A 26,826-nucleotide genomic window follows, 5' to 3' on the forward strand; every position below is an offset into this window, starting at 1 on the left:
ACAGGATACAGCACCAGCAACTTCTCTGGCAGGATGGGCTGAAATCCACCGGGCAACTGGATCTAAGAAGAATGGACAATCCCATGGTTTGTTTGAAATGTTATAGAAGACACAGGTTGAATGTTAATCAGAAAGAAAAAAGTACTGATCATCAACATATCAATGGGCTCAGTTTAGCTTTCAGTGCTCATTATTGTGTGGTGTGAGATGCAGGATTGAGCCTGTACGGATATTTCCCAGTTTCAAAGTTATAGCTATGGTTTTATTCCTGAAGACTGATGCAGAAAGGAATGCAGCAACTCTACAAAACACTTGAGGATTTAAAAATGTAAAAAAACCCTGCCATAGCATCATCCAAGTGACAATGCTCAGGAACAGCGTCTGGAATATTTTATAGTGATTCTGTTATATTCCAGCACACACAAGGATGTGAACATTTACTTAAGCTAACCACAGAGTGCATGAGCACACACAGTTACATGAAAAGGGCTGCTTTTCAATGTGTGGCAATCGGGGAAGTTTAACCAGAATACCAAGAGACAGCCATATTTTACTATTATTTACCATCAAGACACCACAAGAACCATCGCAGCTCCTTTCTTCTGCATATAATCACCATATTGACAAAACTGGCACCAACCCCAAACTGGACACGCCTTTTTTGTCCCACCACACAAAGAGAGGCAGACACAAAGACAACCAGTGATGTTACGCTGGCTACCAAAGAAAACAAAACCCAAGCCAGTGTTCTTCATTGCACACTTTCTGCTTGGACAGGAAGGAAACATACTCATAAGTCATCACTTTCAAACCTCGTTTTTGGATAAGGAGTTGAAACTAGGCATGACATTATACCAGCTACAATGCATGCAGCTCAGTGTTTTCTCTGTTGGCCATCAGGAGGTGCATGAGTGCTCCCACTTAGATATAACTCAGATACCATGCCAGAACATGTCCCATCGGCACCACGCTTGTCACTTTAGTGCAGGATGGTTTTGCTGGCATGCCAAAGCAGCTGAGTCTCAGAGCACACTGCTTTCTTGGCAGGTATTCCTCCTTGCCTAGAGGAAATAGACATAGAAGAGTTCTACATCTAGAAAAAATAAGATTACTGTAGCCCACCCAGATATGATTTCTGGCTTTAAGGATTAGAGCTGTGTCACAGCAAGAGCCAGGGAAAACAGCAGGTTGTTCCTTAGCTTGCACCTCATAACATTTTACTGTTTACTTGGCACTTGTTTTAGACCAATTTCCTTTCTGAAAGCTTATCTCAGTCCTTCTCCATCTCCCCCCACCACATGCCCAGCTCCCATACACTCATTAGAGAAATTGTCTGCCACTAAGGTTAAGCACGTTCAAGATTCATATTGTCCTGATACTCCTTAAGGAGACAGTTTCTTCAGTAACTGCAAATGACTGCTTGTTCTCCACTCTCAGCACTTCCGACCTCAGCTTTTATCACTGTGTTGGCCCTCTGCAGAGGTGAGCACCTGTAAAACAGCTCCCTGATCTACACAGGCAGCCAGACTCCCTCATGGCAAGAAACTGGTTCACTTTGAGCAGTAGTTACAAAAGGAGCAACATCTGCTCCATAACCCCTCAGCAGAGCGTTGCACAACAGCAGTAACTTTAGCCAGTCTGATATTGCAAATGCCAAAGGAATTTGGTTCCCTCGTATCTCTACTCACGGGACCTCTGTTTAGAATATTTGAAATTACTTGGACTCCACCACACTAATAAGACCCCCCTGGGTTTCACTCTGGCTCTCTTGCTTTCGCCACCTTTCACCTTCAGGAGATTCTTCCCCATTCCTCCACTTTTCTCCCCAGTGTCACCAGAGTCTCATCTGCACCCTGCTAGCTCAGCTCCCCCCAGCTTTATTAAGAAATCATCTTTAACGAGCGCTCTGGGCCATGGTTCAGAAAGGTTGATGGAGGACCGCAGCTTTTGTCTCTGTAGGGCGCTCTGCTTCCAGCTCAGTTCGTTCACTCTGATGCCCTCTGGGAACTGAAGCAGACAACGCTGATTATTTTTGCAGTTTCTACCTGTGACTTTTCTGTACCTCTGGGGAGGGGACATCTCTTGAGCCCACTCTGGGAAAAGGCCCATTCCGGCTGAAAATTTGGTTTTCCCTCTCCCTCCTGAAAACAAGTCTGCTCCTGCTTCACCTCACTTGAGCCCTGACAGTGGAATTTTAATTGAAGTGACTGGTGAAAGAGGGGAGGGAAGGTGTGGTTTGGCTGCAGGACACAGAGTCAGGACCTCTTACACTCTACACCTTGCCCTGACGGTACCTCCTCCTGTGCCCTGGAGATAACCCCGTGCCATGCAGGGAAAGCTGTCGTTCCACAGGATAGAAAGAGCATGGGAAAGGTTTGCAAAGCACTTTGATGCTGAAGCATAAAATTCTAGACCTGAGGTAACAGTTCCCTCAATGTACTGGGAAATCAGGTTCCTCCATGTTTCCCTGTGAGCAAGGTCAAAACCACACTTCAAGCTTGCTTAAGAATGACAGCCAGTCTAAAATTAAGTTGAAAAATAACTTCTCACCCTCTTGTGAAAGAAGCCACAAAAAGCCTAAATGCATCTTCAAAGCCTAAACAGATCTTCAATGAGAAATACTCCCCAGAGAGGAGAGCAAGTACAGGCACATGTCCGTAAGCCAGAGCTGGGTGCTGACGCCAGGGCCTGGGCAGGGCAGAGCTGCTGCTCTGGAGGGACACGGACTCAGTGGTGGAACACACCACGGACCTGCCCCAAGTCACCTTTTGCCACAGTCAGCTACCAGATTTCAATATTCATCACAACTAATGGGGCAGAAGAGAACATCAAAGCATAAGAACTTAACATGAAACAGAGCATATCCCTCTTGTGCTCTTCCTTTATCCCATGAGACCTATCTCATGGCAATCTGATGAAAAATTGTTTTTCCACCCAAGCTCTACTTTGAGTCAAGAAGCCAGCAGTGACAGCATCAGAATGCTATTTGGGAATGGAACTGAAGAGCTGTCAGATAGCTTTGTGGGGTTAAAGAAACCAACATAGAAAACCAAACACAGGAGCCAGGAGATGGCAAACCTTAAGATGTCTGAAAGCCAAAGGAGACAACATCAGAGATTTAGAACTCACCAGGACTTTGTCAGCTTACAGAGCCTCCTCTCACTCACTCCCCTACATTTCAAAAGATGACTGTGCATTTCTGGGCAGAACCGGTTTCAGCAAAGTCTCTTTGTGAAATAAGTATGAGGACACGTGCAGGAGAAAAAATATCGGGGAGAGGGGGAAAAGATGAGGAAATCAATCCAGAGGCTGCAATACAGTTCAAAAACTTTAGGAAGTCAGGCTTTTTTCTTCCAGTTGTTAAGTACCCTGTGAAGGACGGGGGTCCCTCTGCACTGGTGCACACACTGTCTTTCAAGTCAGGCCTGTCTCTGGAGCAGAAATTCAACACACTTTTTTCCCCAGAGAAAGTTCTATTGTCCTGCAAATTGCCAAATTCAGACATTTAATTCAAAGTGTGAAACAGAAGGATTCCAGTCCTGCTTTTAAAGAGAAAATCTCCAGGCTACCACTCCATCGCATAACTAACACCAGCTTTGTTCAGGGCGGGACACAGCACAGCTCCCTGTCCTCAAAAGGAAAGGGAGGCAACATATAAACAACATATCACTGTGCATCACAGCCTCAGAGCCTGCATACCTCAAACAGTAACCAGTGCTAACAGTCTGAGGCACCTTGACAGATGTATAGCCAAGCAGCTATAAAAGAGCCTTTGTGCTGGCTGAACAGAAACAAGGCATTTTCTGTAAGGGAGACGGCCTTGACCACCTAGCAGAATAAATGGGGTTACACATTTCACACTTCCTCTGCACCAGGAACTATGAGGGCAGATGGCACAAAGCAGACGCCGTGGGCTAGAGAAATGACCCGTTTGCTTCTGTGGAGCTGCATCAGGGATCTGGAGGATCCACATTATAACCAGAAGGAAGATTACATTGCCCTCACCTTCCATCTTCCTTGCTTGCAGTTCCCATATCAAACTGCACCACTTGGTTTAAATTTGAGCAGACCTGCAATTCAGCAGAGACTTGCCCCTGCAGGGGAATCCATGCAAAAAGATCATCACAAATCCTTCTGATTCACCATCCAAAGGTCCAGACAAAGGCTTTTTTCATCCTAATGTTTAGGCACCCAGCTCCTATGTTACATATTATGAAATATCCTTTTCATCTTCACCCTAGTTTCCAATTCTGAAATTAGGCTAATTCTTTAAGGCCGCAGGAACTACAGTGTTATTTTTAGTCTAGAGAAGGTAAGAAACTATGTGGACAGTTTCTTCTCGGTACAAGCACATGCACCAGCAATGCTACCATCCACAAACTTCAGGATTCAGCCAAACACGTTATTCCATACAATCAGAGGTGGCTTGCAGTTGAACCCAGTAAAAAGCAGCAAAACAAAGTGCAACTGCAAGAGGCTCTTGCAGGGACTACAGCTCACATTTCAACTCTAAGGAGTCAGAGAGGGGAAAAAAAATTATTTGAAAAAGTCAAAGAAAAATTCTTTTATCCAAAACCTGCAAACACTGCAGCTCACAGACATTTCCAGAGAAGCAAAAGCTCTGCTGCCTTTACAAAGATTAAATCTGCAACTGCCTCTCTGTTGTTGGTTGGTTTTTGTTTTTTTTAAAAAATAAAGTTTCCATTGGCCAAAGATGTTAGGAAGCATCTTCAACAGGAAAAGGACGTAAGCCCAAGTATGTCAGTTAAGTAATCTGTGATAAGGTTAAACAAACAAGGTAAAGTAAGGGTAAGGTTTCTTGACAAATCATCTGTGATAAGGTTAAGTAAATGTCTCTCTCGTCAGGACAGCAAAGATAGGCAATGCAAGGGAATATTATTTCTGCTGACCTGGACAATGAACGTGAGAGGTGTACATTCTGGAGTCACTCCTGTTGGACAGCATTGATTTTAGTGAAGCATCTGGCCTGAAGGCTGTATGAAACCATTAAAAAAAAATTGAGTCAGGCATTTAACCCACTCTGCACCCATACATTCAGGGGGACCATAGGAAAAAACTCAGACCTAAAATACAGACAGTTCCCCAGCAATTATTTATGCAGAATTACACATAATATTAATTCTTAACACCTTATTGAGGACAAAGAAAATTCTCAACACCTACTACTTATTGAGGACAAAGAACATTGCCCTTATGCAGAGATGCTGAGGAGTGAACTCTGCTGTCCCTTGAGCAAATGTTTTCTCTCTCTGTAAGACAGAAACACACATTAAAAAGTATGGTTACAAAGGATTAAGGCAGCTCAGTTAATGCAAACTAGCACTCTCTCCTGCATTCCTCACTAATACAGTGGTGACATAACCAGCCAAAACATGTAGCTTTAATTCAAATAAGGTTTAAAGAAGTTACTGCCAAGTAATTACACCCATTGAAGGCCTATGGAGTAGAGGAACCTTCATTAACACTCTGCTGCTATTCTCTGAGCACTTTTCTAACCAGTTGCACCAATCTGAAGTGGCAACCACAAACAAGAGCAGGCAACAAGTTTTCATGAAGAAACTTGTGCTTGCCTTTCAGAAAGCACACCAGCACAAGGTCTGAGCACAGCGGGCAAGGATGGAGCATCCAAATGCTGGCTGGCTGCCTGCCTACCCAGAAAGGCTGGGACAACCCAAAAGTAGATGAGTTTTCTGATTAACATGCTTCGTTATTTTTCTGATAATGTGCTTTTCTTTGCTGGAGGAAGGTGACAGTAGTACTTTTGGAACTGCAAGCAGCTTCCTACTACCCTTTTCTGCTTTCTAATGAACTGCTGGCTGAACCCAAACTATGGGTTCCCATTTATTTTATTGCTAATCCTAGCCTCTGTCTAAGAACCTGTGTTTAATCCACAAAGAGTACCGGATGCTTCTGAAGACTGCTTCCAAGAACAAAAATATAGCACTCAGCTGGAGCTCCCTAAAGCCATTCAGTAGGAAGGATTAAACCCAGAGACTTGGATGGAGCTTAGATCCAGTGGACATGACCCTACCTGTGCTCTCTTCATTACACAAGGGTATGTTGTGCCTCTTCCTAAGCCTCTTTCTAAACTACTGACTCTAAAGGACTGGCTCTAGGAGCCTCATCTCACAGCTCTGCATAAACATTCAGGGCTCCCATCCTGTGCTGACATGTGCTCTCAGCTATAAACCAGAACAGACATTAAATTAAACAGTTTGCTCTACCCTAGCAATGCTCCCAGGACATCAGCCCACCAAGCACAGAAGCTGATTGCTGGAGCTTCATCTACACTGCAATCCTGGGAGCAAGTCACTGCCAGCAGCACCGGCAAAATGGTATTACGCAGAATGCAAAGCTTCCCATGAAGCAGAAAAACTGTTGGGTGCTCAACTGGAAAAGAGAGCTCGCTGTAGTGCCTTTCCTCTTATCAGCAATACTTCACATCCAGGTACAACACTGCAGTGTGGACAAAGCATAATTCAAAAAGTCTTAAAAAACACTTTGGGTCCCTAACAGCAATTTAAATTACATGCAGGCTTTGACTCTTTTACTGAAGTCACCATTAGCACACAAGCTGCAAGTAACTGGCATGAACTTCAGCTGGTCCTCAAGAATCCCCTGATGTAAAAGTTGTGACTGATTTTATTTTTGCTTCATTATCGTGACAGCACTTTTAACTTGCTCAAAACACATCTGAAAGAACCACTGACAACTAACTTGCTTTCACTGAGGTCACCAGCAGAAATTTACTTCTACGTAATAAACCAGAACACAACTTTCAGTTCTGCAAGGACTCCCAAATAACACTTTCCGCTGAAACTTCAGGATTTAAGAAAACAAAACAAAACCAGTTATTCCCCAAACACTTCCAATTACACTCCCAACTTATTTGTGACACATAAAGGTCATTTTTGTCTAGGCATGCAAGAAGATAATCCCCACCCTTCAGGCAATCAGGACTTCTGGCAAGATTTTAAGAGGTCTCCAGCTGATAATCATGAAAGTTCACACCGCCAGGAGTCCAGGCAAGCTTTTAACACAGGAAATTAGTGCTAAAATGTTTTAAGCATTTTAAGGATCAATTAAAGATGGTGCAACAGTCCAGCAAAGTAGAACTGAGCTCCCTGCTCCAAATCAGATGGTTTTAGAACACAAAACAGCAGCAGCAGCTCTTCAGCCAGGAGACATCTACAGGAAATGAGGTTAGACAAATCCCGGACAATTAATCCTCTGTGTAGCCAAATTACATACTCACACTACCCGCAGAGCCATCAGACAACAGCACATAGCACCAAGTCAGACTGCTACCTGTCTGCTGCAAGGACTGGGTGTTGCAGGTTGTCATCCTGCATCCTCCCTGTTCATCCATGAAACCAATGGTTCTCTTACCACAGCTAAAAAGCCAGGCTCCTTACTGACGTGTAAGTGCACTTGGGTACAACTCAGGGCAAGACTCCCAATATGCAGCTCTCGTTAGCAATTGCAGCTGCAAGCTATCAAAAAAGAAACACGGAATGCCATCTTTTGCCTTGTCAGCACCGGGGGACCACGAAGTCCATCGAGGATAATGACTCCAGAAGTAGGCCACTGGGAAACAAAAGGGGGCTCGGCAGTTCCTGGGCTGAGGTGAAGTCACCTGGTGTCAACAGTTCTTTTCAATACATGTCCCAGCACCAGCAGCAGACCGGTGACTGCGAACAGAGTGAACTGGCAAAACAGAATGGTACAGATCACAAATGCGTCCACAGAGACTGCCCGCATATGCTGTCAGCGCAGAGAGTGGGGAATGCTCACGGAGCAGCTGCTCAGTGCTGTGGCAAGGCTGAGTTAGCCTGCTATGTACTAGTTACACCAAAAGCATCAAGAAAAGTCTTCACAGCAGGTTAGTGCTACACACCAACATGGCTGGCTATAACCACTGTCTAAAGCGACTCTGGATAGTTATCTGTGTTCGTTCACCAGAAGTTCAAAAGAAAAGGATGTTTTACACTAAATTCAGGGTCTTTTAAAAAAGTAATAGATATCTCAAACCCCATCATATCCATCCATCCATTTAAAAGATTCACCTTTTGCTTCTTCTCTGTAATAATTCAACTTTTTTTATTAAAAAATGTATTTTTCAAAACACCATACTCCGAGTATAATACAGCTAGCACTGAAACTATTTCAGCTGAATAGGTTTCTATCATCCCTTTGGTGATCTCAGCTAGTTTTTATTAAGCCCCTTCCCCACATCAGCATTTAATTTCTATTTCCCATCAACAAAGAAGTCTGACTTTTCTCCTCTGTGCTTACAGGCTCTGATACTGCCCTGCTGTTGGTGCTTTAAGCTCCTCACAGAACTTGGTTTTAACAGACTGAGGGGAGAAAAGCAAATATTCTCACCAAATTTACACAACTAACCCATCTCTGCCCCAAATATCCAGATCACACTTACCCTGAACATATCGATCAGCTAAAATCTTCCATACTGAGAGCCCCAGCTGAAGACAGTTCATGTCCACTTCAGCTAAGAAAGACAATTTTTTAAAATTTCTTTTTACTGTCTAGTCACGTGGGACGTTTCATAGACATTCTGTTTATACAGAGGTAGTCATGAAGTGGTTTATTCTCCCACCCTCATCTTTTACACACAGAGATAAGCACCAAATAAAATGGAAAAGGAAACTTGCCAACTCAAAGTTTGGTCAGACATAATTGACCCATGGGAGTTAACTGACTACACAGGTATTACTGGGTTTTCTGTTGATTAGATTTGGAATGTAACAGTGTCCTTCCAAGGTCTCCAGCCCAGCGGAATTCACCTACAAGAGGCAGTGCAGCATGCAGCTCTGATCACAGCACGTCATTTCCTCCAAGTACTGGGTTTCACAGGTATCTACTCAGCAAAAGAGGGATGGCTTTCCCATCAGTTCAGAAGACTCCCATACATAAGAAGGCTTCTAGTCTCAGACTTGCCATCCTCTGCCTATTCTCATTGCTGCTCAACAGAACAAACTCAAATCCTCAATTATCTTCTAAGTGCCTTAAGAAACAGGGATGATGAGATATTTTATTAGTTCTTTGTTCTGTCGTGCAATAAAGGATTAGCCTTTCCTGACTTGTCCTCAAGATAAAAACTGATCCTGATGGCTCCCTAAACTCAACAGGCTGCGGAAATCTTGATTTCTAACTGACCCACTGCACTTCAAGATGACAACAACAGGGAAAAAAGCAGTACTTCTGTTTGCTGGATTCACAGATGAAGCTTCCTTAGAGTCTGCACAACACCATCAAAGTCCCCATTTCAGCAACTCTCAGCTTAGGCATTAGATCAAGTCATCCAGCTAACCTGGGACAGATTAACCATGCGCTCACAAAAACTAGGTCAGTCTCAAACAGTCCCTATAGCCTGGAAAGGCACGTATGTGTAAGCACAGATCACATAGCCTTCCTCTTTTAAAATGATGGCCAGCAGAAAGTCACGAAGTCCAGACTCAAGTAACTGTTACAACACTTAGCGCTACATACAAAGTGGTTCCTGATTTCTACAAGAAACAGGAAACCTTTACCAACCTGAGTTCAGAAGTCACTAAGAAATAACTTAGTGATGTCAAGTTTTCCTCTTTGAAATATTTGGTTCTCAAATATTTAACTATTTTCTGAAGTGAAAGAGCTACCTCAGGACTTGGGTGCAGATCTAAGATCTGTCACCTGTTCCAGACCCTCCTAACCCACACCTTGGTTTCACAAACCCAGACGGCAGCCTTTACTCTCCTTTGACATCACCTTCCACCCTCCTCCTCAGCAAACACTGCTACTAAAATTAGACCGCAGTGGTCATACCACACTGCCTCCTCGACTGTCATCGCAGACTCCCTGTTACTCAGTCATGTATTTCAGCCTCACACTGAGCCCCATGCACCACATTCCCTGCCCAGATAACGGCTCTTCTCTAGTCTTACCTGTCTGTCCTCCAACAAAATGCCATTCCTCATTACCGCCGTGAAGCTCAATCTCCATCTATCCCCAGAAGGGATGGCCATCCACTTTCAATTTACTCTGAAGCCAAAAAGACATCTCTGAAGTATTTCAAAGATTAAATTTTGTGCTTAAGAAAAGATGATTTCTAAACATCCACCCTGAAACACCGGGCATGCTTGTACCCTCCCTCTTGCACACACCTACAATTTGTATTGTATGTTTCGTGAATGAAGAGGTGCAAAGGGATACACGCACACGCCAAGACAAGGTATCTGCTGCTGTCAGGGTCTGCCAGGTTTCTGCGTTCTGACTTCAAAACAACATACAAGCTTTGAAGCTGGGACAGTACCTATGTCTTAAAGCATCTGATTTCAGAAGTGCTGCTGGATGCTCCCACCTCAAAGACACGTTGAGTCTTACATTTGCTGCCTAGAGTCCAAGGCAAGGGTTCACAGAACAAAAGCGATACCGTATCACAGTCCAACGCCACTACCCGGCACAGACTGCAGAGAACAGAGGTGCTTCAGAGCATCCTGCCCAAAGCACCTCCTCACAGACCCCATCCTGCCCTGCTTCGAGACGTACAGCTCTTGCTGCTGAAGTCACTGCATGCCACTTACCAGCCAGCTACAAACAGGATGAATCTCCTTTTCCACTAATGAAGGAAGGTTCTTTCCCAGAGGATAAAGGCAATTGAAGGTTAGCCATTAACAGTTGCATTTGTCCCCAGCCTTTCAGTTCTGATCAATTGCTGCAGGACTTTTTTTTTTTTTACTTCATGCTATCTCACAGAAAACCATAAACTTCAGGTTGGCCCATGGGAGAGTCCATTCCAGAAATGGTATGTTCTGGCACTGCCAACGTACTTGGCAGATATAAGGTGCGCTTTAAGGGCTTTCCTAACTTCAGTGAATTTTGGAGTAGCAATTATCTTAAGTTACTCCAGATGAAAGACCACACAATACGTTAATTCAAACCCCTCTTCTGCCAGAAGCCCCCCACTATCCCTAGTCACCACTGCCCTACTTTTTCCCCTCGCCAACGTCCAAATAGTTGGACTTGCTCTTCCTTGATGCCCATGTCTCCTGAAGTGATCACTCCCTTTGTCGTAGCTTCTGTTCCACGTATATTATAAAAGAATCCTGTCTCACTTCAGGACATTTAAGAGTACTTGCTGCTAGTTTGGAGGAAAGCACTGCCCCCTCCACACAGACACACTTGCTGCTTCTTACCTAATTTCTCCCTCTACCTCAACCAGAGCAGAAGGAAAACCGGACAAAACATCTGGGCATTTGCACCAGTAGTTAGAGGTAGTGTAAGCTGCTCCGTTGGATCCAGTTATTTCTATTGTGCTGTAGGATACAAAGCTGTTAGTACCACCTGAAAGCAACGTGTGCCAGAAGGGTTTTATTACTGAAGAAATTAATGGGATATATATCAGCACTGCCCTGATTTCTAGCAGCTATGAAGAGCTTGTATCACAGTCACCAGCACTGTTAAGGTGAGGATATTAAAACAAATTGGAACAATGTGCAGCAGCAGCTACGAAACAACACTAAGCTATAGAGCAATGGCTTTGTAATTTAGGTGCATTTACAGAAAATGTAAGACTCAAAATGAAAACTGAGATCAACAATACACTGGGAATGTTTAAATCGCAAATGAGATAGCTGTCATCAAAGCTGAAACCTGTTCCAGGCTGAATAGCCAAGACTGTGCATGGCATGACATGGCAGTGTATGAGAAAACAAAACCAGCATGTCTCTGCGATCCATGCAAGATGAACTAGAGCTACTAGTGGGAGGAAATGAGAAAGGAAGGAGACAACTTTTTTCTGAGGCAAACACCCAGCAGTGGGCCAGAAGTCCAAAACAGCAATATTCATTAGAAACGTAGAATCACGTCCTAGGAAGTGTAGTACAAGCCTTTTGTCCTCTCGAAGAGGAAGGACTGTGCTCTGTACTGCTTCATAAACTGCCAAGCTCCCATCTGCAAGCTTCAAAGACTTCACAGCTCCATTCTTCTTACGATTTTTTTTCTTTCAGTTTGCCATGTACAATCCATAGCTTTGGCTGCTCCACCCTATAGACGGCTGAGTTTCACAGCTATCTGTCAAATAGCAGTAACAGTCTTGGGTTTGTTTTTACAACGATGATAATCTTTGCCGTTAAAACCTGAGACTTTAAGAGGTATGTCTCATCTGTGACTCACTTGAGCCAGTAAGACAACAGCTACAAGACTGGTCAGAGGACCTAAAATCCATCACGGGCTGCAAACTGCTCCCAAAGCAGCAGCCTGGGTGCATCCAACAAAGCTCCCCAGAGCCCACGAAGCTTCCATCCTCCTCAGGCTTGCACGTCCTGTGGCTGCCTCTTTTCTGGGCTGAGATGAGACAGGAAGTCCAAAGAACCAGGGTGTCAATTCCTTTACTGTATTTGCTGAAAAGCTCCTGATGGCAGAAAGAGTGTGAAAAAATCTTTACAAGTCTTGAAACGGGCAATAACTGGTGCCACTAATGAAGTGGTCTAAGAGGCACGGCAGAGCGGCAAAGTAACAGAAACACAGGAAGGGGGGAAAAAGGGGTTTTTGAGACAGACTGCCGCGAGCAGAAAAAAATAACACAGAGCCAGGCCTGGAGACATGTTTGGGCACACCACCAAAGCCAGACCCAGGGAAGATGAGCAGCACAGTAAAGACATTGTGGGATCCTAAAATCAGAGAAAGAGGGCAGTGACAGACATGGAGATGAGTAAAACAACTCTGGGCACAGAGCCCACCGCAAGAACAGCACAGGGAATAAAATCACCCACGCTGAGGTCCAGCAGGGCATTCCATGTCTGAGATGCTACGAACAAAAACCAAAGAGTTGGGGGGGTGACTGCAAAGACCTGAGCTCCTTGTTTGTGCTGCCACTTGAGATTCTCCAGAATAGGAAGTGCAGGAAGCGAAGGAGAAGCCTGGAGGTTTCGGCTGTCTGAGGCCAACACTGTTTTGTTTGCTGAGCCTCATGCTGTCGCTGCTTCCCTTTCAACAGGAATTATACAAATGTGGTTGCTGTGCCCCGGCAGAGCAGGCACAGATAAACTTTTTGCTCCATCAGAAGCTCACTGAAATACAACACTTTCCAATTCACTTACAGTGGCCTGTTACTTGATGTTCGTGAAGGTACAAGACATGGAAAACGTCATTTTGACACCAAGCTTTCCTAACACAGCTGTCAAAACAGCTGTATTATTTCACACAGCTATTGCTTTATCTTAAATAAAATACCGGGCACATTTAATCTAGTTGTCTGGGCAATGAAAGGACCAGATCAAAAAAAGGAAAAGATGACAGGTTTTTAAATTGAAAAGCCTTAACTAAACAAGAGTGGACCTACTCCTTGCAGAAGCAGCATGCCTTCAACACCAAAACTCTTCCCTCTCTCCAAAACAGCTGAGCCTTAACACCTCGCACTCATGGGTTACTTCTGAACATCTTACAGTTTATACACTTCACACAAAACAATTTTAAGTAATTCATGGCACTTGGGAGAATATAGCACTATGGATAATTTAACAGAAGCTGATCAAACAGAACTGATTTTGAGAAAAGCCCAATCTAATTCTGCCTGATAGCATTCCTAGTACAGTTGTGTGCTATCATTAGCCATTTCAAGCCAAAATTTGATCACATCAAATTTAGTAGGTCTTTGCCAGTTTTAGTAGGACCAAAATGCTGACTTTGAGTTATCAAATGCCACATGGTACAGGCAATCACACCAGAAGTTATTTCAACTCAGAATGTCTACAGTAAAATTTTATGCTGCTGAAAACTGCGGAAAAAGTTACTGACTCCTTATGAATGGCTAAGCATGATGTTGGCAATACATAAACTAGCTCCAGGTCTGTAAGGAGGGAATGTGGAAGGCCAGTGTTAGTTGAAAAAGTCTTAATGTACAAAAGATATGAATGAATTACTGCAGTTGGAAAGCTCCCTCCCCTTCCTCAAAGGCTTTCCCATCACTGAACTGTAAACTGAAATGAAGTGTCAAAAGTTTAACATGTCTTGGCCAGTGAAAGAACAGGCCAGCAGCAGTAATCTGTCGTTATCTATTACTAGAGCTACCCTGTCACGCGGGCAGAAGAATCCTCCTCTTTACCACATCTCATAAAAGGACAAAGCAATAGTTGCATACAAGTCATAAATGTTTGTGTAAAAAGCCAAACTGCTCATCCCTCTCTTCTGCTCTCAACTTCTCCCTTATTTCTAAGACAGACCCACCAGCATTTTGCCTGGTACTAGCAGAGAAACTTCAGCTCAAACCCAGCAGGTGTTTTCAATCAGACAGTCTGTAAACACCCAGGACTCAGTTCAAAAGCCCAACACACGTGGGCAGGAGAAGCCCCCCTCACCTCTGGGAGGAGCCCCCAATAACCAGCAGGAACAGCAGCAGGAAACTGTCCCACAAACAGGCTGGGGACTCATTTTTTTTTCCCCAAGGTGTCAAATTTGCAGCAATATCAGTGTGGGCAGACCCCAAGTTTCGGTGTAAAAGTGGTGGTTTGTCTCTGCTGACGTCAAGGACCTGCTGAGCAGGCGTCTGCAGGATGGGGCTGCCAGCGAGTCCCCTGAGCTGTAGCAGACTTGGGCTGCCGGCAGGCTGAGAGGCAGCACCAGCCACCATGAGACATTTCTGCCATGGCTGTAGTTTGGGAAAAAATTGTCACTGTCAGGGCAAACATCTGTCAGCCTTGCGCATTTCAGCTGTAGTAAGAAACACAGTGATTGTATCATCCGTTTTCCACACTGATACTGTGACATACCCAGCTAAAGAAGATAAAAGAGGCCTGGACAGTCAAGATGGCAGGGACCCGTGGCTGTTTTGATTTAAGCTTATTCCCTTTCTGTCTAAATGAACACATCAGTTATGAATGATCAGTGTTCTTCCCCCCATCCCAGTGTGCCTGATGTCAGGCTCCATTTCCCTCCTTACTGTTGCACTTCCGTATTTGTGTAGGTCTTTCCCAGGGTGACACTTGTAGGAAACAAAGAGTGTAGAAACTGCACAGTTGGATGGTCAAGTTGCGAAGGGAGGTGAGCTCTGTAGACACTGCTGTGCAGCCGTACGACAGCAATCCCCTGTCGCCAGCCTCTCCCACCCTCTCCTCCACCTCCCCCAAAACACATGCCTCATTCTCCATGCCCTCATCCTTACCTCATAGGACCATACACACTGCACTCCCGCAAACCTTCGTACGCATCTCCCCACTTCCACGTCCTCGTGGGTGGTGTACATCTCTCGCAGACACTCGCCAATGTGGGGCACCATTCTCCGCAGGACTTCCCGGCTCATGATCACTCCTGGTCCTCCCATGCAGAAGTTCTCACCTGGTTCCAGCGCCAGCTTCCCCATCTCCTCCGTGGTGCCAAGGCCAGTCTGCCCAAGAAAGAGGGGCTCGCTGCTGTTCAAGCTCCTGAGGAAGTTCTCCAGTTTGTCCCCTTTGATGTAAACATCGTCATCAGCTCTCATAAACCATTCGTATTTGTCCAAGTAGTGGTCATGCATGTATTTGAGCATCATGAAAGATTTTTTCTGGGGTGGGTAAGAGTCATCAACACCTGGAAGCGCCACGATGGGGATGGGAATAGAGGTGTCCGAACCCTCGCTGGAGAAGAATTCAACCTTGCCAGGAATGGTTTTGGACCACGTTCTAAATTGAAAAAGACAATAAGGACTAATTAAGTATGTAAACCAAGGCAGGCAGAGTGTGCTACCAGAGACCACGCAAAGGAAATGCACCTCATCTGCTTTACAAATTTTCTTTTTACACACCTTGAAGGGTTATTTTTTTCCATGCAAACAAGGACATTCACATGGTACCCACAGCAACTGGTTAACACACAAGAAGTTCTGATATGACAAGCATCTGAATATCATTTTTGCATCTCCATCTGATCAAAAGGTAATTCAATAGAGTAGTTCACTAGTGGCAAGCAGGATTTCTTAAGCACACTCTGTAATGGTTTAATAGGTGTTGGTTACAAGACACAGAGCGAAGCCAAAAGGAGCCATAATGGGCAAACAATTCACATACAACTGGATTTAATGCCTCCAAAGCATCCCTGCAAGTTATTCAGCATCACATCCACCTTCCATTCCCTCCAAGTCCCCCAACAGCTCAAAGCACTCTGAAGTTCTGACTCTAGAGAGTAAACAGAGGCAAATTTTGCACGAACTTGTGAGGAATCAATATCCTTAGGGAAACCAACCAAACAGCAACTTCTCCAGATGCTATGTGGAGAAGCATGCAGGGCTTTGACAGAAATAAAATCCTCCTGCCCGTTTGCAACAGCCAAAGAAGCACAGAGCATGATAGCAATGGTAACCTCAAATGGGTCTGCCTGCACCAGCAAAGGACTAGTGGGAAAGTAGCCCCATGCATGCAAATCATGTAATCCCAACAGATGACCTGTGCTACCAACACCCACACCTCCAGCAGCTTTCTGCATGCTTCAGACCACATTTTAGTAGAAAGGAACAACACGAAAGAGGAGCCTTTTCTGTGCGAAGCAGCACAGCGACGACATCTGCTCCATACCTTCCATGCTCCTCTCTGCCAAATCCAACCCATCTGCGTGGGCAAACTGGGTCACTTATACTGCAGGAAGAGATGTAGGATGATTCCTCAAGGCAGACTGCAGAACACTTAACCTCCTCCAGGGAGGATTTTCAATCATGTAACTGGTACAGCCTTGCCCTAAAAATCATAAGTTTTAAGCTTTCAGTATCATTTTCTCAGATTCTACCTGGGGAAAAGCAGAGCTCACATATGCTTCACAGGAGCTCACAGAAAACTACGTCCATTGGTAAACCAACAGGTTTTGCCCCTGTTTGTATAGGGGGAGAATATGTTCTAGTTATGTTTGGCGACTATGCTCAGAATATAACCTACACTCAAAGCTGAATGTAAAAACACTCTCAAAGTAAAGGACGCAGTATTCCCTCAATCCATCACTGCCACTTTTACCAGATACCTCTCAACACAGGTTTCTTGCCAAAAGCAGAGCAGATTTTGGGCAGTACAGACCATCTGAAATTTGCAATCTCCAGAGGTAGCTACCATACAAAGTCTGAAATGTAAAAATATTTCAGAAGATTATTCCTTAAGTTCCACCAGGAAATGCAAATGTATTTAATTAGTACTAATTAAACATCAACTTCAACACCTTAACAGCTACACACTAATTCAGCTTTGTTTAATGAATGTTGCCCAATTACTTTAAGAGCTTTGTCTTCTGGATTTCCTACTGCCATGGGTAGTGTTTCATAGGAAAAGTTTAGATCCCAGCTTCCCCGAAGAGGACAGTAAAGCTAATGGAAACATTCCTGTTGATTTCACCACAGAGTTGATGAGGCCTTTAATCATCAGTGATGCAACTAATGCACGGTACTACTGATTATATAGTCACATCCCGTTAAAGCACTGAAAACTGCCCGTTGAGACACGCTCATACTTTGAGCTTTCACTAACCATTAAGGAAGTCCTGCTGTTTATTTTCTGACACCCACACTCCAGATACAAATCATCTGGTCTTGAACAAAAGGACTACATGGTAAATTGCTCTTCCCATATCAACTCCCAATCTAAGTTTAAAAGGCTTCTCCATTGAAGTGCTTGAGGCATTCAAATTTTAATCTCATAGATAAGGCAGAAGAAGCTACGGAGAAATGCTATCTCACCTTATCCACTGTGACCAGTTCCCAATGCAGCTGCAGGCGGACACAGGACACTTCCCAGACAATCACCAAATGAAGTTATAAGCTAAAGTCTTATGGAATTTTCTGCTTATTGGCTTTTTTGGTTCAAAAGCAAAAATGTATTTTCAGACTTGCTCTCAATATCTGGAAAGATCTGCCTTTGTAATGATTACAACCTATGGACAATGCAGGATGTCTTCCATTACTCCAAGCTTTAGCTCCTTTCTGGACCCTTGCGGAGCAATCTTCAACACTTTTTTTTTTTTTTTTTTTTAAACCACCCCCCTTCTGTTGATTTCTAGCTTAAATTTACTCCCTGCACTCCAACCAGGTACCTAAACCTCAGGAACCCCCTAAGTATTGTCAAGAGAAGACTTCCCATTCAATGGAGAAGGAACAAAATGCACATACAACCGTAAACCCTGGCAAACTTGATTCCCAGTCTTCCCATTACACTAAACCCCTCACTTCAAAGCCAGTTTGACCCCATCTTTTCCTGGAACAGGGCCATATTTAAGTTTTATATTCCCCATATATTCGTGCATATGTGGGGAGCACAACGCACACAGAAAGACCATACCCTAACAATAACCACACCCCAAGGATCAGCATGAGACTTGGGTTGGCACCACATTACTTCAGCCTTGGGATCTCATGTCAACCATGCCTCAGCACAGCTTGACTAAGCCTTTGTTCATTTCCTGCGACAACGCAATTTCTAGATGAGACAACTCGCCGTGTTATTTGTGACTGTAGCTTTGAGCATTTGTTCGAACTCAGACAGATGAAATATGCTCCCACATCGAAAAATTGCCTGTGTGCCTGTGTCAACGCAAGCGCTGTTCGGCAGAGACTGAAACAATGGGAGTCACCACGTGCTGCTCCTTATGCCTGAGCCACAGCCCACTGCTGGATGCGGTCCTTTTTGGGGGAGAGAATACAGAAAGAACACTTAGCTCAGGAAACATGTTGCTGCACTCAGCCAAAGAAGCCAAACCACAAATTGTAAGATGAACTGTAAGGACATTTTTCTGACCCCAGCTATCAGCAGAACTAAGGACTGGTCAGTGCAGAGATGAATTCTGATCAAAGCTACTATTAACTTTTTTATCTGACATTGTGAAGAATTGGACCTGGCTCAATCACAAGCTATTTTCCAGATTGTGTTTTAAGAGCTACATTTCTTGCCTGTCCTCCCACCTCCAGTTCAGTTTACCATGTCTGCTCTCAGGTTATGGGCAGCAACCTGACCCCGCCAGCTCCTTAGGCAGAGCTCTTGTGTCAACACCTTCCTGCTTCTCTGGCCCCACCAGCTGACATTGCTTTCCTGGTCAAAACTTCCCCAATATAAGACTTGCAGATCGTATCTGCAAATGAATTGTACGTTTGTTAATTAATAATAAAAATATATATATATTTTTAGCAAAACTTGATGCCCTCCTTCCGCCCACAAGGTCTCCCCATCACCCTCAGCTATTTAGAAATGCAGTCACAGGAGTCTGGTGGCAGAAATGTTGTATCTACATGTGCAAAGACCACCTCCGCTGCAGTGATCACTGGTGGCTTCAGGCAGCTTAAGGCCATCGTGACTCTGTCCAGAGAGAAATATCAGGTTCTGAGTACAACCGATACGTGTACTGAACTGGTCATTTAAAAACCCAGCAACTGAACTGCTCTGACAGATCCCAGCCTTATCTCCTCTGTGTAATCTGAATCTGCTCAGTTAAACAGGAGGATGTGCATGAATCAGGACAGCAAGCCTCTCTATTACTTTCCCCAGGAGCAGCGCTGAAAACATGCACGACACTGTGCGACCTGGTTTCTCTCAGCACACAGGGCACATAACTCCAACAAACCAGAAGCTAGTGTTGACAAGGGAATCAAAGTGCAATTTAAACAAACACAAACATAGAAAAATTCAGTAACGCTTCCTTGGAAGAAACCTCATAGCAGAGGACGTTAGTCCAAGTAATGTTCCAGTATTGGTGGCTACCAACTCGATTTTACCATCCCTTAACTGGTTTTGCACACTGGATATCCTATGAGTACCCTAATCTGAGCAAGTCCCAGGGAAACTAGGTGCAAAGATTTTGTCACAGCTGGTACAGGTATTCATGCAATGCAGAAAAATGCGTGCACAATCAGAATGCTAAAAAACCCCAGTATTTTCTAAAAAGTGACCACTACTATAGTCACCAAATGTTGTCATAAATCATTTCTTCATTTAAAAAGAACTTTCAAAAGCATAGCCTGGAGCAGGAGGAGCAGAGATCTGGAATATTTTACCTTCAGTTCCCAGTGTTTATTATTTATTTGTATTACCTTGCTTTGTTATAAGCTCTGCAGACTCAGCAGAAGCATAGTCAATGGTCTTATGCAGACAGTGCTCCCTTTGTAGAGACCCAAACTGGAGACGATTACAAAAAAATCTATTTGTTTTTTGTCTGCAACTTGGGAACCTCCCTTTGAGAGGATCAGAGAAACCATTTAAAGTTTTGAGAAATAGTCATCTTGTATAATTATGCTGAATAAAATCATAACTTGTGAAGAACTCAGTGAGATAACGAACAAAAAAAGGCTGATTTCTTGAATACATGGTTCAGCTAAATTTCATGTTGAATTATGTCTAGTTTTATATAACTGTTCCTCAAGGTCCCATCTTTCCAGCAATGCTTCCTACAGGGGAAGCAATGAACCACAGCTTAGCCAGGACTGAGCATGGAAACCACACACTGCTAGTGCACATGGTACTGCAGATGACTGTTATAAGAGGTGAGAAAAACAAGCTGTTTCTTAAAACTTACAAATAGGTCTAAAAGGGCTTGTCAGTTAAGATCTGCATTACAGAACTCAGATTTTGAGGGAGAGTTCCTTTCTATTTTTTACAGGACAGCTTGGTATCTAGCTTTAACAGCACACCCAAGCAGCTTCCACAGCTCTTTAGAGTCATAGAATGTCAAGTTGGAAGGGATCCACGAAGATCATTGAGTCCAACCCTTTGAATCAAACTCCTGCAATTTAAAAGGATGGCAGTTTTCTGTCCACAGATATCCATCCACCTTCCTTGTGGAAACAGGGACAGAAACCAATCCATTATCTGTAGGCACACCAATACTCAGTGGGTCAGACTAAGACCAAAGCCCAAGTGTCCCAGAGCTTTGAGCCACATGGTTATTTTGGGGTATGTAGGCGACTTTGTTTCCCCTTTTCCTCCATGCATCCACGCTGGTTGCTCTCACTGTATTTGTTTCCTCCTGTTCCTTAAACATTCTTGCAAATTTTAGGTAAACGCTTACCGCTTGGAAAGCCCAGGTATGTCATAGTTCTGCTAGAGGATACAAGAGCAGGACACGTTGAGTTCTCACTATTTCAATACTGCAGTACAATTGATACATTAAGCAAAACATGTATTGTGCTGTCAGGATGTTCAAACTCACCTTACATGACCTTGTCCTGCCATCATCTTACCTCACTAGCAACCAGAAAGGCCCAAAACCACCTAACACCCAACAGCTTTGACCCAGGCTCTGAATTTAAAATAAGCAGAAAAATATGTTTTGTATTACACTTCTGCAGCAGCTAGTGCAGGCTTAGACAGATAATACAAACTCCTCTAAACCCCAAATCCTACTGGCTGCCTTTCACTTAAGCTTTTCCAAGCACTCAGGTGTTTAGATTCCAGTGCAGTCTGTTCCCTCCGAGCCACCGCAAACCGTGTGGCAGCATGTTTGAAATGCAGCCTCCCAAAGGGTATCCTTCTGCTGCAAGAATGGGACAGCTTAGCACAAGCCCCAGCATCGTTTGATGTCCTCGTGCGTGTGGCCTCATGGCACTTGAAGGTGCCGTGGAGACTGTCCCAAACTGAGAAGTGCTGCGGCTGCGTGCCTGCAGAGATACTGCCAAAGGCCAACCTCTGACATCTTGCCATTAGCTGCATTCACACTAGTCTCCTGCCATGTTTCCCAGGAAATCTAGTTGCTATGCAAAAAAAAAAAAAAAAAAAAAAAATAAAAATAAAAAAGGTTAACTGCCTGATATTTCTGTTCCTGAGACAGCAGACTTAAATCTTCTGGGAGACTGCTTTTTCCCATCCTCTCCTTCCTGCAGCTCTTCTAGGACAACTCCCCTCAACTGCAAAACCATTAGCACATGCTGTTGCACTTTCCCTGAACCCCAGCCATACCTTAACTCCTTCCTGAACGGCTCTTTTCCTGACTGTTTCTTGTCCTTTGATGTGACACCGCAGTTTCTGCTGCTGCACTTCACTGGCCTCCTGGAAGGGGAAGCTCTGCTAACCTGGCTGTCAGATGCAATAACTGCTGAACCTACAAATCTGCCCTGCGAAAACTAGTAGATCTAAAGCTTATTCTCTGCCTCCCAGACTACAAAAGCACAACTGTTTCAAAGAGCCGGCATCTCCTGAAAATCCAGCAGGCCTGTTTTGCCTTGCAGTGGTCATTTTGCTCATGATTGATGTTCAGGAAGTGGATTGCTTCCCCTCTTGTTAGACCCTATCTAGATTCACAGCAGCAAGGATCAGCAAATGCTTTCCGCTCCGGTCCCTTTTAGCTGTGTCTGTAAATGGCCTTTGAGCCACAGCAATTTGGAGGTATTCAGCCTCTGAATCCCTAATTCCTTTCAGTGCTCTGGCTAGCGTGGTATCAAGGCTCTGCACACGCTGCCACCCCGGGAATGCCTTGCTAGCAGCTTCCCATTTCACTCGCTGTGCCAGCGATTCAGCTCACCAGGATGCTTTGTCAATGTAGTAATCCCAGCAATTGTCTGCCTGAGTACTTCGTGGCAATCAAAAGCCCTTTAAGATTTCAGGTTTGTCTTCCTCTTCCCTCCTCCCCACCTTTCCCTCATATCACCAGGACATTAGGCTCATTTCATTTACCAAAGGAGATGAGAAAAATGCATTTAGCCCTACCACAACGTTAAGAGGTCTCTTTATATTTGTCCCTTACGAGAGCAGGCATCATCTCCAGAGGTTAAACCAAAACAGCAGTGCAGTAAAAAGCCATACTCAGATCTCCTTCTGAGGACTGAAGGAGCCCAATTCCATTAGCTGGATTTGTTAAGTTGCATCTTTAGTTGTTTTTTTGTGCGAGTAGATGTCACAGATCTGGTTCTGTAAACCCAGCTCTCCCACAGCACAGGACCATTCAGCAAGCACGGGCAAAGCCAAGGACAAGAATCCTTCAGCCACATCAGCAAAGTGAAATGCTTCCCAACTAACACCCATCTCTGGACAGTATTGTGATAAATTTCCCTTTCTTGAATTCCTGACGCAAAATCTGATGGATGCTAGACAAACTACTCTGCACAAAACCTGTTACGTGATGTCCCAACACGACTCCAGCCTTTCTGTATGTAAATGTAAATTACATGGCTCATGAGATTTGCAATCCAAAATGCTCCATCCCACATAGTGAAAAATACATAACCCTGAAGAAACACATTCTTTCACCCATTTCAAAGCATCAATCATGCACTCTCTGTAACTTAATTACAAGTCTACTGCTGAAAGAAGGCATTATGTTTCTATTAAAACCATCGCTGGTGGATAACATGCTTCAGATTGCCCAAATTAAGCAATTTTACTGCATTTGATGCCGATATAAAGAGAGCTACCCTTTCCCCAAACCACAGCTGGCCAGGTGGAGGAGGAAGGGGGAGATGGTCCATCATACACGGGTCTTGCCATCCTGATCTTACTGGGCAATAGGGCCAAGTGCTTTTCAACCTGGGCCAGCAGGAGGCAGAGAAGGGTTTGTTCTAGCACAAGACTAAAAGCGATGTTTTACTAGAGCAAAATCTGCCCCAGAGCACTCCTGGCTACTCCTCTGATGGCAGTGCTCAATCCTAGTCGGGGTATATACCCAAGCTGACATTTTAGCTCTGAACTCTTTCAGATTTCCCAAGCAGGCTTCCTGCACAGCCTCCCAGCACGGCCTGGCGGTGCAAACACCAAAGCAATAAGCACATTTCAGCAGAGCAGAGTTTCACCAAAGCCACAGACACATCTCTCACAGAAGAGATGATTATTCCGATGCTGCCGAGGCTTTGGACAGGACTCCCGTTAGCACACAGCACTCATGGCCATACCCAGCTACAGCTGAAGAGCACGCCACGGGCGACGGCAGGCGGTGCAAAGCACAACCATCATCCCCGCTCCAAAACCAGGCACACTCAGGTAATGAACACATGGCTCCGAGACTCCGGTTCCTGCGCTAGCTTCACTCGCCGAAGCCGCCAGCGTTTCACCCAGGCTGACTTTCCCCATTCGAGCAGTTCAGCTACCTGCTCCAGCCTCAGCGACAGCTGCGGCAAACAGAGATGGATTTTACTCTTTGTTCCCAGATGTGTTTTCTGAGTCTCGTTCCTAAGCACACCCTCTCAGCTTGGCGCAGCGGTCTTTTCTGAACCTATCCATGGGGTGACAGTGGTCTCCAAAGTTTATGGTTATTGTTACGCTCAGGCCGCCGGCTCCCTCCTGAAGTGGCAGCTGAGGGCTGCACCAGCGTGACGCAGCCGTGCCCAGGGCACAGGCAGTGAGGGAAGCGCTTTGGCGACCACGTCTCCCCCGTGATGGGCAGTAGGTGCCCCCTCACTACGGCGGGGCTGCCAGGACCGCTGGCTCCTCTGCCAGCCCCCGGCTGAGCCAGGCCCCGCACACCGCCCCTGACCCGCCCAGGCGGCAGATGAGAGCGGGGGCACCTCTCCTCCCTCACCCCACAGCCCGGCCCGGCCGCCCGGTGAGTGCCCAGGCTGAGGCGAGGGGAGCCGGGCCTGAGCGCGCCCGCAGGGACCCCTCCGGCTCGCTCGCACCTGCCCCGGGAAGGGCAGCGGCCCCCGGGCCGGCGGGGGGACCCCGGCCCTGAGGGCCCGGCCGCAGGAGACCCCCGCCCGGCGGCTCTTCCCTCAGGCGCTCCTCAGGGCCGGCCCGCCCCGCGCCCGCCCGCCCCCAGCCCGGCAGCCCCAGGCAGCCGAGCGGAGCCGCCCCCCCCGCGCCCGCTCACCGGTGGGCAGCCACGGCGCGGCTCCGCAGGTACTTCTGCGCCGTCATGACCCCCACGAAGAGAAAGCTCTGGGCCGGCGGGCCGGGGCGGCGCGGCGGGGCGGCGGCGGGCGGCGGGCGGCAGCCCTGCGGGCGGGCTCGGTGGGGCCGCGCCGCCGCCGCCAGCTCGGAGGCGCGGGGCAGGACGAGGCGCGATGCGAGCACGAAGCCCAGCACCAGCCCCAGCAGGACGCTGAGCCAGGCGCGGCGGCCGCGGCCCGCCATGCCCGCCCGGCGCCGCGCCGCGCAGGCCCCGCGCGGCTCCTCACAGCGCCGCCGCCCCGCGCTGCGCCGCCGCCGCCAGCCGCGCCGAGTCGCCCAGCGCCGCCATGGGGGAAGGGGCAGGGACGGGAAGCGGAGGGGAGGGAGGGGAAGGGGCCGCCCGCCTCCCCGGCCCTGCCCCTCGGCACAGGCGCCGTGTGCGGCCCGTGGCCCCGCCCGGCCGTGGCGGTGGGGCCGCGGCGGAGGAGACCCCGCGGCGGGAAAGGCCGGGACCGCCCCCGGCCCGCACCGGGACAGGGGGCCTGGGGCGGGGGACCGAGACCCCCGGGGCAGGGACCGGCCCCGGGAGCAGCAGGGGCCGGGGACCCTGGGATAGCACCCCAGCCGGGGACCCCAGAACCACGGCCCTGCTGCCCAGACCGGGAGGCTGGGACAGGAGCCCGGGAGAGCGTGGGTGCTCCTGGCACAGGGACTGAGACCCTGGGTGTAATCTCAGGGCAGGGACCCCAGCCCAGCGCCCTGCACCAAGACCCCAGGACAGAACCCTGGCACAGGGACCAGCACTGGGACTCCAGTTAGACCCTTAGGGCCGGGATGGGGAGGCACTGGGAGACCAGTTCCCCGACACAGGCCAGGCACCAGGTACTGGTGCCCAGCAGCAGAGGTCCATCGCCCATCCCCGCAGAGACCCAGCACAGCTCGTGCCGAGTCTCCGCAGGCAGGGACGCAGCTCCCCAGCCCTGCACTGCCGGACCCTGCAGCCCAGGCCCTGGACCATCCCGCTGCGGCCCATGGTGCGTGCAGGGCCGGAGGGTCACAGCGGTCAGGAGTGGGCCCCCAGCCCTGGTTTCACCTGGCGCTGGTGTGTTCATGCAGCATGTACGCTGGTGCCAAGGGGAGCAAAAGCACAGGCAGCTTTTTCCCCATCTTGCTAATTAAACCGACCAGAAATAGGTCAGTCTATTTCCATCCAGGGGCTATGATGACTGCTCAAAGGAGTGAATAAGTTGTTAGCTGTAGCAGGTGAAGATTGCTTTTTTCTTTGTCTGCACTAACTCTCCAACCCGTTTCATCTACAGAGTGCTTCAGCTTCAAACACTGCAGCCCCAAAACCCCTGACATCTTGGAGGAAAAAAAGCCTCCAGTCTTTACAGAAGAAACATATCTAGTGCAACCCGCTGACCTCCTGCTTATCGTGGCGCTTTCTTGCATTTCCTATGCACTTTGACATCTCCAACTGCCAGTCTTTCCCATTTTAAAATTTATTTATATTGTGGTGTCATCCACAACAAACTGAGAAGAAGAAAGCCTCAGCATAACAGCAGCCTGCTCTTGAGCAAAAACCGTTGCAAAAGAGTACCAAATCAAAACTGTACCAAATCAATGGTGTATATTAATAAGCCAAAAAGAGGCATACATGAGAGATTTTTACATCCTTGTACCATAAGTAACTGTCACGCCTCTGGGCACTAGCAGGTAATACCACGATCTGCTTATCTGATGAACTCTGTGATATGTCTTGAAAACAATGCTTTTGTGGGGGTTGTATTGCTCTTGTGATGGTGCAATCCTCATACAGAGGTCAGCACCAGTGAACTCTCGTGATATCAGGAGCAACAAATAACAGGGGAAACGCCAACACAATTTCTGGTATTAAACAAAAATAAGATTAAATATAAATAGAAACTAGAGAAGAAATACAAGTAATTAACAGGAAAGAAAAGCGGGAGTTCTGCTTTCAGTTGCCCACAGGCAGAACACAGGAGCAGTGAGATGTATATTTGCGGGAAGGGGAATGTAAGAACTAAATGGTGAAAGA

The 26,826-nt window shown here is 46.5% G+C and overlaps 1 protein-coding gene across 1 annotated transcript in view; it reads right to left on the minus strand.

Annotated features, from left to right (window-relative positions):
* The window catches only part of CHSY1 (chondroitin sulfate synthase 1), a 78,048-nt gene extending 52,915 nt beyond the window's left edge, over nt 1-25,133 (minus strand). Inside the window, exons 1-2 of the mRNA XM_056346637.1 lie at nt 24,748-25,133; nt 15,182-15,677 (exon numbers count right to left, since the gene is read on the minus strand). Of these exons, the coding sequence (XP_056202612.1) occupies nt 15,182-15,677; nt 24,748-25,010 (759 nt within the window). The 5' untranslated portion in view covers nt 25,011-25,133. The remainder of the gene's footprint in view (nt 1-15,181; nt 15,678-24,747) is intronic.
* Nucleotides 25,134-26,826: the final 1,693 nt, after the last annotated feature.

This window comes from Falco biarmicus, chromosome 7 (genome assembly GCF_023638135.1).
Source record: "Falco biarmicus isolate bFalBia1 chromosome 7, bFalBia1.pri, whole genome shotgun sequence".
NCBI lineage: Eukaryota > Metazoa > Chordata > Aves > Falconiformes > Falconidae > Falco > Falco biarmicus.